This window comes from Anguilla anguilla, chromosome 2, assembly GCF_013347855.1.
Source record: "Anguilla anguilla isolate fAngAng1 chromosome 2, fAngAng1.pri, whole genome shotgun sequence".
Taxonomy (NCBI): domain Eukaryota; kingdom Metazoa; phylum Chordata; class Actinopteri; order Anguilliformes; family Anguillidae; genus Anguilla; species Anguilla anguilla.
The window spans coordinates 21686036-21698522 of record NC_049202.1 but is presented as its reverse complement, the minus strand read 5'-3'; the positions used below and the strand labels follow the sequence as shown (position 1 = coordinate 21698522).

General features: G+C 38.4%; 1 protein-coding gene across 1 annotated transcript; it reads right to left on the bottom strand.

Annotated features, from left to right (window-relative positions):
- Positions 1–4193: 4193 nt before the first annotated feature.
- LOC118217924 (tripartite motif-containing protein 35-like) lies at positions 4194–10946 on the bottom strand. Its single transcript, XM_035400159.1, has 6 exons — positions 10395–10946; positions 9367–9462; positions 8974–9204; positions 8353–8375; positions 8148–8266; positions 4194–5525 (listed from the first exon to the last, which is right to left on the bottom strand). Exons 1-6 carry the CDS (start codon positions 10800–10802, stop codon positions 4972–4974), a joined length of 1431 nt encoding a protein of 476 aa, XP_035256050.1. The 5' UTR covers positions 10803–10946; the 3' UTR covers positions 4194–4971.
- Between the last annotated feature and the right edge of the window lie 1541 nt (positions 10947–12487).

Genomic DNA, 12487 nt, shown 5'->3' with positions numbered 1-12487 from the left:
GCCTATGCGTGAGTGTATGTTAACAGGTCCACATATGTGTGGAAATATGCATGTGCATGACCATGTTTGCATATGCGTGCATGTACGGCAACATTTGTGCACCTGTGTTTTGTGTGTGGTCACATACTGGTGCATGCTTGCATGTGTCCCTGTGTATACCCATGTGGATGCACATGTGTATCTGTGTGTTCATGTCTGCTCATGTATGTATGCATTCAGTTACCTACATGTATTTGTGTGTTTGTATGTGTGTGTGTGCACTTGTGGAGGAAGATTAGAGTAAGAAAAAGGTAGAAAGATCAGTGTTCGAGCAGCATGTGTCTGTCCACACCTCCGTCATCAAGACACACCCCAGAATACAAATATTTGTTACTTGCCCATAACCAAGGAAACTTCCTCATGCAGTCATAAACCAAATGAAGTTATAAGCTCAAGTACATTCATAAAATGGGTTATACAAAGAAACCTTATTTATGCAGCTTTATCTTTAAGGAAAAATGGTGAGTTTAGTTCTTTTAAAAACGCAGTTAAATTCAGCCTGAAATAATTGTAATAATTCTATTTGAAAAAAAAAAATAATAATAAGCACAGACATCAATAATTCAAAGCTTTAAAATTATTTTGCAACGATCAGTGGAATGAATGACATGCTAAGCAACAACAATAAATAAATGAAGGACAATGCACTCAGGGAAATTTGTAATGCAAAAGTGCTACAATGGCGCCATCTACTGGATATAATGTATGGATGTGCACGCTCCTACAGGCAAGGGTAGCTGCTGTAGGTGGTACTGAAATCACAGGGTCCTGAGTTTTACCATTCATGGGTAATTCAACAATGAACTGGCTTAATAAATTTTTTTTAAATGGTGCCGAGATTACAAAATACAATTAAAACAATAATAATAAAAAGTAAAAATTGTTTAAAATAAATGCATTTTTATATAATTAATAACAATAATAATACATTTAAAATAAATACCATAAATAGTAAGATCACGAACACAAATATTACAGCAAAATTCTAAAAACAATTACCTTCTATTGTAACTAAGGTTTAGATCAAAGACTTAAAATGACCAAGAGTTAACACAGTGTCAAGTTTCAGTTCCTAATGTAATACATTCAGGGTTTGAGGGGCATAAAATTTTTATAGCACTTTTATCCAGATTACAGACAATTTGAGGAACCTGAAAAACTTGCCAATCTTGCAAACATGTCTGATAAGGTATATATTTCGAGTCTAAAAGTAAAGTGAGGTAAAAGGGTAATTTGTGAAGGAGGGCTTTATAAATAAACAGATATAAACAGTGATTTCTTCTTACATAAAGAGAGGGACATCCAAATTTTGCATGCAGGACACAGTGATGAGTACCGTAATTGTCCCCAGTAATAAATCTAAGTGTGGAATGATAAACAGCATCTTGGGGTCACAAAGTAATACAAACAACATGTGTACAAATTACATGCTCATAATCATGGACAGACATAAACGTGGATTTAATTACCTTCTTTCAAGTAAACATATGGAAGCAAGTTCTGTTCTCATATAAGAAGCCAAGCTTCACCCGCAGCTTTATTACCAATTGTTTATGTGGAACTTAAAAGTGAATTTATCATTAATCCAATTGCCCAAGTATTTATAATGAGGGACTATTTCAATAGGAGTACCATCTAGGGTACATGTCTGGAGATTGTCACAATCGAGTTTTTAATCTGATAAACAGCATGCACTTAGTTTTATTTAAAACAAGTTTCAGAACTATGAGTGCTGTTTGCAAAGCAACAAAAGTAAGCTGTAGATGTTTAACAGCCAGGGGGATAAATTGGGAAAAGCAGCAGAGAATTGTGTCATCTGCATAAAAATGGAAGTTACAATCATTTAAAAAAATTAACAATGTCATTCATGTAAATGAAGAACAGCGCCAGACTACCAAATAATTAAAACTGTACTGTACCTATTTTCACAAACTGAGATCTGTCCAAGAGGTAATTATGGATGAAATATTGTGCTGCAATGTCTAGCTGAATAAGTGGCAGTCTGTGTAATAACATGGAATGGTCAACTGGTCGAAGGCCATAGAAAGGTCAATACAAAGTGCAGCACAATGAAGCTTCCGGTCTTAAGCAGACACAAGTTCATTTAAGACTGAGGATGTGGCAGTGATGGTGCTATGCTTAACCCTGAATTCTGAATGATAAAGGGTAAACGTAAAGAGTGGCTCCAAAGAAATGATTAGAACTGCACATTAATTAGAGAATCCAAAGTTTTAGTCAGGCATGGCAATTTGAAAATTGGCTGATAATTATTTACATTATGTTTTACCCAACTTCATGGAAGGGCAGCACGTGAGCAATTTTCCAGACTTTCGGGGCAGTGCCAGACATAATAAGAGGGCCAGCAAGTTCTAGACAGGATACAGGTTGTCCTCACCAGTGGTGGACCCAAGATTTATAACTAGAAGTGCATCTGCAACCTCTTCAGTTATAAACAGACAGAGTAAAAGACAAAAGAGTCCTGATCACAAAAGGAAGAGGGCCCCAGCATGTCAGTTGTGAACACATTATAAATGAGGTGACTGGCAGCTGCAAAGTGCTTATTAGAAGCTGTGCATATCTCTTTTTACCAGATACTAAAGTAGTGCCAGACTTGTCATGGACAGGCAATGATGTGGTATTATATTGCTTGGTAGAATTTATAATCTTCCAGAACATCTGTAGCAGTGAAGAGATGACTACAGGATGCAGTTTCAATGAAAAAAACACTTCTGAAACTTCCCAACAAGAAGAGCTTAAAATGAGCAAAAGAACACAAAGATTGGATGGTAGATGATCGGAAAAGAGTATTTTGGGTGGCATCCTGGAGTCGTCTCTTCACTGTTGCAGATGTTTGGCGAGTACTATTCAATGAAGCTACCAGCTGAGGACCTGTGAGGTGTCTATTTCTCAGACTAGAGACTCTGATGTACTTGCCCTCTTGCACAGTTGTGCATCTGGACCTTCCACTCCTCTATCTGTCCTGCTTAGATCCAGTTTGCTCTCTTCTTTCAAGACAGTAGTGCACATTATTGTATGAAATCTTCAGTTTCTTGGCAATCTCAGTGGAATAGCTTACCTGTCTCAAAACAACAATTGACTGACAAGTTGTTTCTTTTTTGGCCATTTTTTAAACCAAAATTGAACTTTAGAAATGCCAGTGTACTAGATACTGTAGTAACTGAAAGAAACACGCTGTCCCCTTGCACTATTGTTTATTGTTTACTGTTTACCATTTGCACTATGTTTATGTTATGTTATTGCACTACGTTTATTTTATTTTATTTCATTTTATTTATTTTATGTTCACTGTTATGCACCACCAGATCAAAACCATTTCCTTGTATGTGTAAACCTACTTGGCAATAAAACCTGATTCTGATTCTGATTCTGAAATATATTTTTTAGCTTAATTAAACAGCACAATTGTTTTCAGCTGCACTTTCTTTCATACCATATTAGCACATGAGCATAAATAATTAAGGATGAGGCAACACAGTGTGCTGTCAATACACTGGAGTAATGGCTGCTGAAAATGGGTTCTGGAGCCTATCCCAGCATGCACTGCACGAGAGGCCGGAATAAACCCTGGACAGGTTATCAATCTATCGCAGGGCAAACACACCATTCACACACACCATTCATGCACTCATACCTATGGGCAATTTAGAGTCTCCAAAATAGGTCTACCTGCATGACTTTGGACAGTGGGAGGAAACCCACACAGACAAGGGGGGAACATACAAACTCCACACAGTAACATAAAATAATTATGTTGTTTTTACACATTGGAATCCTTTTTTGTGATTTAAATTCTCTAACACGATATGATGAAAGAAAATGCTATTAAATCCACATTTGTCACAATAAACTTCACAGTAAACCCTGGCCTAAACCCCCACAAGGGCAAACCTAGAGAGAAGGTGGCAAAGAAAAACTCCCTGGGTGGGACACATAGTGATGCTATGAGAGATACAATCAAAGAAAGCTTTGTGATTACTTGCCAATGGCAATAATTTCATTATGCTTTATTATTGTAATGGAATATTAAATATATAATATAAAATAATAAAGACTGATGGAATCGAACTGACAAGAGCTCATGATACTCACATTTCAAGTTTGTACATAACCTTAAAAACCCAACTAGACAGGAATGACAACAATCTGATATTTTATTGACATCAATCATGCCTTTGATTTAACCACAAGAGTGCATCTGTATTATGCATAAACATATGAAATTAAGGTTTGTCTAATGATTCAGATCAAAGGAAAACCAAAAAGATACTGCTTGCCTGTACTTAAAACAAATGCATGTTCAGTTCATAAAATAATAATGAAGAAAAAATTATTACAATTATTAAGTGAATTTCCCCTATAGTACCCTATCTGTGTGAAGAAATGTGGTTCTTTGTAAAGTTACAGTTATAGTTCCAAAGTTTAGATCAATAACATTTTATATTAAGAACAAAAATAGTCTCGGTTACTGCAGGAAACATACTGGTCAAAGCAAGGCGGGTCAATTACAACAGAGTGCTGTTCAAGCACCAGCTTTATACCCCTCTACCAGAGCAAAATGTACCGACAAGGTAACCAAACGGTTATTGTTACCTCTGTATGCATGTCTGCTGTCTTTTGATAGGCTATTAAAACACCCCTCTTTATACTTCTATATGTCTCCGGTAGCTCCATCCTAAATCAACATTCATGCATACTGAGGCCTATCACACTGACCAAATGTGACAGGCCTCTGTGCGTGTGCCTCCCATTTGGTTCTGGTAGGCCATCAACCAGCCCCCTTTGATCAGTTCACATGTCTAGTCTGCCCCAGATCAAGTCAATAACCAGGCATGCTGAGGCAGATTAGAAACAACCAAAATTCCTACACCTCTTCTTAGTTCAAAAAAAGAAAAAAGAAAGAAAAGAAAATGCTCACTGGGATGACATCACTGTTACGGAAACTTTAACTGGGCATATTTGCAGAGGTCCTTCGTTCCTACCATCATTGTTCACACAGGGAGAGAAGTATGGGAACACTCTCTCAGTAAAGGTGTCTATAAAAGTGTAGATGAGTGACATGTCACTGGAGTCGAAGAAGGACACCTCCCCCCTGTCATAGTCCAGCTGCACTCTGATGCTCTGGGGCTTCCTCTTCAGTGGGAGCCAAGCATCTCCAGATGCACAGTACTTATCACCATTCCTCAGCACTAAGACCCAGAATCCATTCTCTGGGCAGCATGTTATGTTTCCCTTCCTACTGTTGGACTCTTTCACCACTCCTATAGTCCACTCAGATGTATTCCCAACCTTCACCTCCCAGCTGTGTTTCCCTGAGGTAAACCCCTCAGATCCGATCACATTCACATAGAGTTTAAACCTCTCTGGGTTGTCAGGATATTTCTGGTATGTACCTAATCTCACAGTGGTCAGATCATCAGAGAGAGAGAGCCAGGGGGCTGCAGTATTGGGGTCCAGAAACACAGGAGCTGAAATTTCAAGAGGAAAGATATTTAAAAGCCTGTGAGAAGAGGCACATTTCAAACACTCTATTTAGATTAGGTCACATACAAAGGAAATATACAAATAATAATAATTATGGTTTTGGATGGCAGGTATGCCATCCTGCTAAGTCACACCTTGGCAGGGCAGCGTGCCCCATACAAATACAGCACTGAGAGTTTGACACTTTGCAGGGTTCCCTACAGAAATAACCACAATGACCACAAACTGTCAGCCCTTAAAAACTTTCATTTCTGTGCCTTCTAACACCCAAACTTAGAGGATTTTGCGTTTTTTCCTTATTTTTCCTGCCTGATTACATTATCCCAAATACTCCAGGCCCAAAAAGAATATATGTCTCCCTATTGGACATATATAGAAGTGCACTCATTTAAAACAGCAACAGAGGCGGACACGGTGGCACAGTGGTTAGCACTGTCGCCTCACAGCAAGAAGGTTATGTGTTCGAATCTCCGCTTGGGGCCTTTCTGTGCGGAGTTTGCATGTTCTCCCCGTGTGGGTTTACTCCGGGTACTCCGGTTTCCTCCCAACTCATGCATGTTAGGTGCACTCCTGCAGTTGCCCTTGACCAAGGCACTGGCCTCAGAACTGGAGTTGGTCCCCGGACGCTGCACTGTGGGTGCCCATTGCTCCTAAGTAACTAGGATGGGTCAAAATGCAGAGGACAAATTACCCCGTGGGGTTCAATAAAGTATATCTATCTATCTATCTATATATTCTTCACTAGTAGCTTCCCGGGGAGCACATCTACCTATGACACTTTTGGATGAACGACAGGCTGCGTTCAAACCCCACCTCGGACTCATAAAAACCTCTCACTCAAACTAAAAATAAAACACTGAAACTATATTTTTGCATCTCAATAATCTTTGTGGGAAAGTAATTTATATTATTATGTATGCAACTACAGAATAAATATACCCACGCTTTACACAGTTCCGCCTTCGGTATTTTGACTGAGTGTAATGTTAGCTACCTATCAGCGTTGCATTGCGGTCCGGTAGGTAATGTTACCGGTCATATAGAACCTGACACAGGATAACGACTTCTTCACGGCATGTATATCTATTTTCTTAAAAAGTGACAATGTCAAATACATCGCTCTGCCATATCTACTGTTCAATACTTTTTAACTAGGCTACCATGACTACACTGCAACGCCACTTTTTTAATTTTCAAGTTAGCTAGCTCTATATATCCTCTACCGACATACAAAAAATTGTAAGTTATGTACAATAACCCATTACAAACGCTTCCATTGAAAAATATGAAATACACTTTCATTTATTTGTCATTCATTTTAAAGGGAAAATGATTGAATCCATATGTGTTTCTGTCAGCTAGAATGTGTGTTTAAATGCATGTGTATGTGTATGCATGTCTCTCAACCAACATTTACATGAATTACTATTATCACTAACTCATAACAAACACAGTACAAAAGAAATGATATCTGAAGAAAAACACACTTTCAACATACAAAAAATGCCAAGTTTCTCACATACAAAGCACTGTCTATAAGTCATCATTCAAATCCATACCTATCATTAGGAGTATTGGTATCAAAATTGCACCAAAGTTACATGAAACAATATTGGTCATTTTAGCTCACACAAATTAAGCTGTATTCCAAAGCAATGCTGCTACCTATCCATCCATCCATTATCTACACCTGCTTATCCTGAGCAGGGTCGCGAGAGTTGCTGGAGCCTATCCCAGCATGCATTGGTTGAGAGGCAGGAATACACCCTGGTCAGGCTACCAATCTATCGCAGGGGACACACACCATTCACTCACACTTATGGGAAATTTATGGTCTCCAATCGGCCTACCTGCATGTCTTTGGACTAGGGGAGGAAACCCACACGGACGCGACGAAGAACATGCAAACTCCAAGCAGAGATTCAAACCCAGAACCTTCCTGTTGTGAGGCGACAGTGCTACCCACAGGACCACCTAAATTATTTAAGTAACTTGGCCCTGTGTTATTTCATATTACCAGTCGAAGGGAATGTGGTCATTCAAACTTTTAAGTGTCACATTAAAGTATCACATAAAAAATGTTTAATTTGTCTTAGCTAAGATAAATATAAACATTGTTTATTGAAACTTGGCCTAATTTTGATATCATTACTTTTAATGGCAGGCCTAGATTTTGCAAGTCTTAATGACTTATAGTGTTGTGTATGTGTGAGTAACTTGGCATTTTTGTACATTGAAAACATGTTTTTATTCAGATTCATATATACTGTAGTTAAAGTGATTCATACTTTAAACATGAAATGAATATGAAAATGAATAAATCAACTAACGCATTTCAAAATTCAATTCACACAGCTAAAAAAACATATTATCAATTAGGTTTTATATATAATGCTAATTCTGTGTTTGCCTGGGTTCTAATTTCAAATTGAGAGAAGAGCAATGCACCCCACGAGACCTTCATAAACTTGGAGGGAACTGAGACTGGGTGACTTCGTATTGTTTATCTTTAGCACCATTTCAGAATACAGCTTGTTTCTTCAGATCTGTGTGTTCATTAAATACATGCAAAAAACATAATTTCACCGGCTGCCCCAGATACTCACTGTACTGCACCATCTCCAGCATTTTCTCCCAGACTCTGAACTTCAGGTTGCCCAGGTGTTTGGCCACATCTACCAGTGCCCCTGAGAGCAGCTCAGGATCCTGCAGTGTGCACTGGGCTCTGTAATGACAAGCAGGAGTCACTCAGGCTTCAGGGTTTGAAGTAACTTAAACAGACAAGATGAAATTAGGTGAGAGTCCACATACCTTTCCTTGATGTTCTTGTAGCTCTGAAAAAACACATAATAACAGCATAATCGTGATAAAGATGTATCCATGACAGGTAACAACAAGTGAAAAACAAGAGCCATGCTAATGAAAGTGATGTAGATTATAACAGTAAGCACATATGAATGAAGGTACTGTACCGTTCAGGTAACTGCCAAAATAAAGGGAACACTGTCTCTTGACTTTTTAAAGCGTTTTTGTGACAGTTCTCTGTAAAAAGAACTATACAAATAGAATTGAATTGAATTGAACTTGAGTAAATGAGGGACATATACAGCATGTTGAAAGTGGAGCTTCCACAAAGGTGTGGTTCCTGACAAAAACAATGAACATCCCAGCATGCTCACAATTGTGTATAAAAGGCCTATTTCACACCAAGTCTGATTTTGTCACACACAAAAATACATGACTTTTTAATATGAGCAGATGCATCTCAATGAACTCTTGCACTCTGAGTCTAACACTGTCATATTAGGCTACTGTGACATTAATGAAGAACAAGGTAACTTTGGAATGCTGCCAAATACTGTCAAAAACCACAAACCAGCACATTAAAATAAATGTTTGTTGAGTTTTAATGACAGTGAATCATGCCCCTACCTTTAAAAAGGAGATATCTTCAGTGTCCATGGCCTTCTCTATAGCTGTGATTTTGTCTGTAAGAGTGGATATGTGCCCTGTGATGTTTTCTATCTTCTCCTTCATTATCTGACTCTTCTGCTTCTCTTCCTCCATCAGAGCAGCTAGTCTGGCCTCCTCTTCCTCTCGCAGGAACTGGTGGAGCTTCTCAAACTCTGCCTTTATCTGCCTCTCTGTGTGATGGGCTTGTCTCTGCAATTCAAACACACAAGTTTAAACATGAATAGTGTAACTATGTTTTGTTATTTATATATGGAAGCCAGTGTGTTTGTTATGCCCGTCACACACAATAGCCACAGATAATGTTTTTGTATTTTTGTGTTGCAGAAAAGTATTACTAATTACTTTACTCACCCTGATGTGCGTTGATGTTGTTTTACATTCTTGTTCAACCTCAGTAAACCTCTTCAGTTTTTCTTTAATAAGATTAAGTGCAGGCTTGAGTTCCTCCTGGAGTGAATGGAACCAATTATCACTTACAGAAAGACACAAATTGCACAGTAATACCTCTGCTGGTATATAAGCAATGATCAGCATAACTTATTTAGTACATGAGAAATGTAGTAAGGAAAATAGCCCTGCTACAACTCAAGTAAAAGTCAGTGAAATATACTTATAGCACATCATAACGTTTCATGTTGTTATGTGTTTTCAGTAAACCAGGCAAATTTTACAGCATATACAGGATGATTACAAAATAACTTTCAATGGGTTGTACTTCGTAAAATGTATCGCAGACTGTAATAAATAAATACATTGCATTTATACATTTTTTAAACTTATTGTTACAAGATTTTCTTGTGCGTATGTATAGCTTGTCTCCACCAGTCATTGAGGATTTCTGTACATCCTGGTTGTTGCTCCATTCTCTCCCAACCATATAACAGTTTACATATAACAATAGTTTTATTAGGTCTTGACCATTATTATATTAAAGGTCATGTGTGCTATCTCTATTTGTCCTGTCAGTACATATAATTTGACACATTCTTGCAACATAATTCTACAATCACTCTGTGTACTTCAGTGTTCATGTTTGGAGCCATATTCTCTGTAAAAGGCCCCCAAGCACAACTGTCAATCAAGATTAACCATGCTTGCGTTTTATTCATAAAGCCCTACACTGAAAGTCTATTGTTTATATGTTTTAATGGTTGTAAACACACTTTAAGATACAGTGCTGCCTCTTCCTGCTTTTGCCTGATCAGCAGGTTTGTTCCTGTTGCTGCCTTTGTGAGCGGAAGTGGAGGCCAGACTGACTTTATTTACAAGACCTCATACCACAGCCGTCCGTCAGAACTGAATGTTATACACAGAGACATTTTACACATATTTGATTGTGTCTTGAAAATATAAAACACATTATATTGAAAATGGAATACCTTCAGCTCCAGTACGGCCTCTTCCACTGGACAGACCGGGTGGTTTCTGTGTTTATTTGAAGTCTGACAGACGACACAGAGAGGCTCTTTGTCATGTTTGCAGAATAATATAAGTTTCTCCCCATGAAGATTGCAGCGAACATCACTATTGTCGGTAGTTTCTCTCTCAGTCTTCTGCTTTAAGAAGAACCCCACAATGCTTCTTAAGGCCAGGTTTGCTGGGGGTTCATCCATAGAGGCCTTTCTCCTGCAGATGGGACACTCCCGAGAGCTCTTCTCTTCCCAGTACTGCTTCACACACACTCCACAGAAGCTGTGGCTGCATTTCAGGAGAACAGGCTCTTTAAAAATATCACAACATACAGAGCAACACAGCTCGTCCTTGGGAACCAAAGCTGTAGCCTCCATTTTACAGACTCCGTCCTCTCAGTCTGATACTTTCACTTTCACTTTTGCTGTAACTAGAACAGACCACACCCCATGTCGTTCAAAACTGGAACAAACTGGCTGAACAGGCTTGTTGTCTTCAGTCTTCTTGCCCAAATACAGAGATGATAATGTGCCTGAACTGACTGCTCTTGAAGGATTTACAAGGTGCAGCCAGTAGTGTCCCCCTGGATTAAATAAAAATGCCCAGGCAAATTTTATTTATATAGCACATTCATTCGGGAACATTTAATTTGCTTGTTTCATGACATTTGAAAGGGGGGAGCCGGCTAATTAGATTATATGAACATGAAGCTAATGAGCTTAAAACTGGGAAAATACATTGTCAACTTCACTTAACAAACATCTTAACGTGATGACAGGAGCCTTAGAAAGCAAATAACATCACAGGGGATCCATAAAAAAATGTACAAAGTTGGAAACTGAACGACTAGCTGCCATTAACCCGTAGGCCTATGTGTTTGTGACCGGAGGTAAAATAGCCCCCTTCACACGAGTGGGGAAAGTTTATCTACTTTTACAACAATCAAAAAGAACAGAATACTGGAAAATCACACTGTAATTATCTTGAACACATATATGTGTACTCACTAACCGGAATGAGCAGGGAATCAAAGAGATGGACAAATGCCTCCTTGCCCTCTAGTGGTGAAAGCTGAATTCAACGGAGTATAGGCTGACATTAAAGGCAGAAAAATGTCTCTTAAACATGAAAATACCTATTTGATATCATAAATGTGACCACGCATTTGTGTGAGTCACAATGGTCAGCTGCAACTATATGGCCAAGTATTTGGGGGAGTGAAGGCTTACATAAAAGGTGTGCACCAGTCATCTTTCTTTTCCAGCCTGCTCTCTACCAGCTGACCATCATTAGATCATAATGTGGGGCTATAATTAGATTTATGAACCTGCTTTGAGCAGAACTGCAAGGTTTTGGACATTTTTAAAGACAATTATAGGTGATGTAACACACCGGTCTTTAAAAATCCAACAAAACAAGTTTAAAGAAAATGAGTTTTCCCTAAATGGAACTACCCAGCAGCCATATTCTTTGGTGTCTCTTTATGAAATTATATTAATGGTTTCAATGCAGCTTCTGGCTGTTTCGTACATGGTGTCAGTTTGGGAATTCAAGCCTTTATTAGGCTACATGACATTAGCAATGTGAAACTGATTCGCATCTAGATTGACATAAGTTAACATTTAGAGCTTGGTTAAACTGGCTGATCTGAGAATGTTATTAGCCATTCTGGCACTGTTGCTCACATATTACAGTGAACTCCATAATGTTTGGGACAAAGGCATATTTTTCTTGATTTGGCTCTGTACTCTACAATTTGTAATCAAATAATTTACATGTGGTTAAAGTGCAGACTCTCAGCCTTTTTTAAAGGGCATTTCTGCTCATTTTGGTTTCACCATGTAGAAATTACAGCACTTTTTATATACTTCAGGGCACCATAATGTTTTGGGACAAACGGTTTCACTGGTGTTTCTTATTATTCCGGTGTGTTCATTTTCTATCGTAGTGCAGGCATAAGAGAGCTTTAAGTATCCAGTCTTAATTCTAGGCTTTTGATTGCCTTTGGAGTCTCTTATTGGTGGCTGTCAACACGAGGACCAGAGTTGTGCCGATGGAAATC

Coding starts and splice junctions, on each gene's coding strand:
- LOC118217924 (XM_035400159.1), bottom strand. CDS start 10,802: ATGGAGGCTACAGCTTTGGTTCCCAAGGACGAGCTGTGTTGCTCTGTA. Junction 9,205..9,366: donor CAACATCAACGCACATCAGG/GTGAGTAAAGTA, acceptor TTTGAATTGCAG/AGACAAGCCCATCACACAGA. Junction 8,376..8,973: donor AAGATATCTCCTTTTTAAAG/GTAGGGGCATGA, acceptor GTGTTTTTTCAG/AGCTACAAGAACATCAAGGA.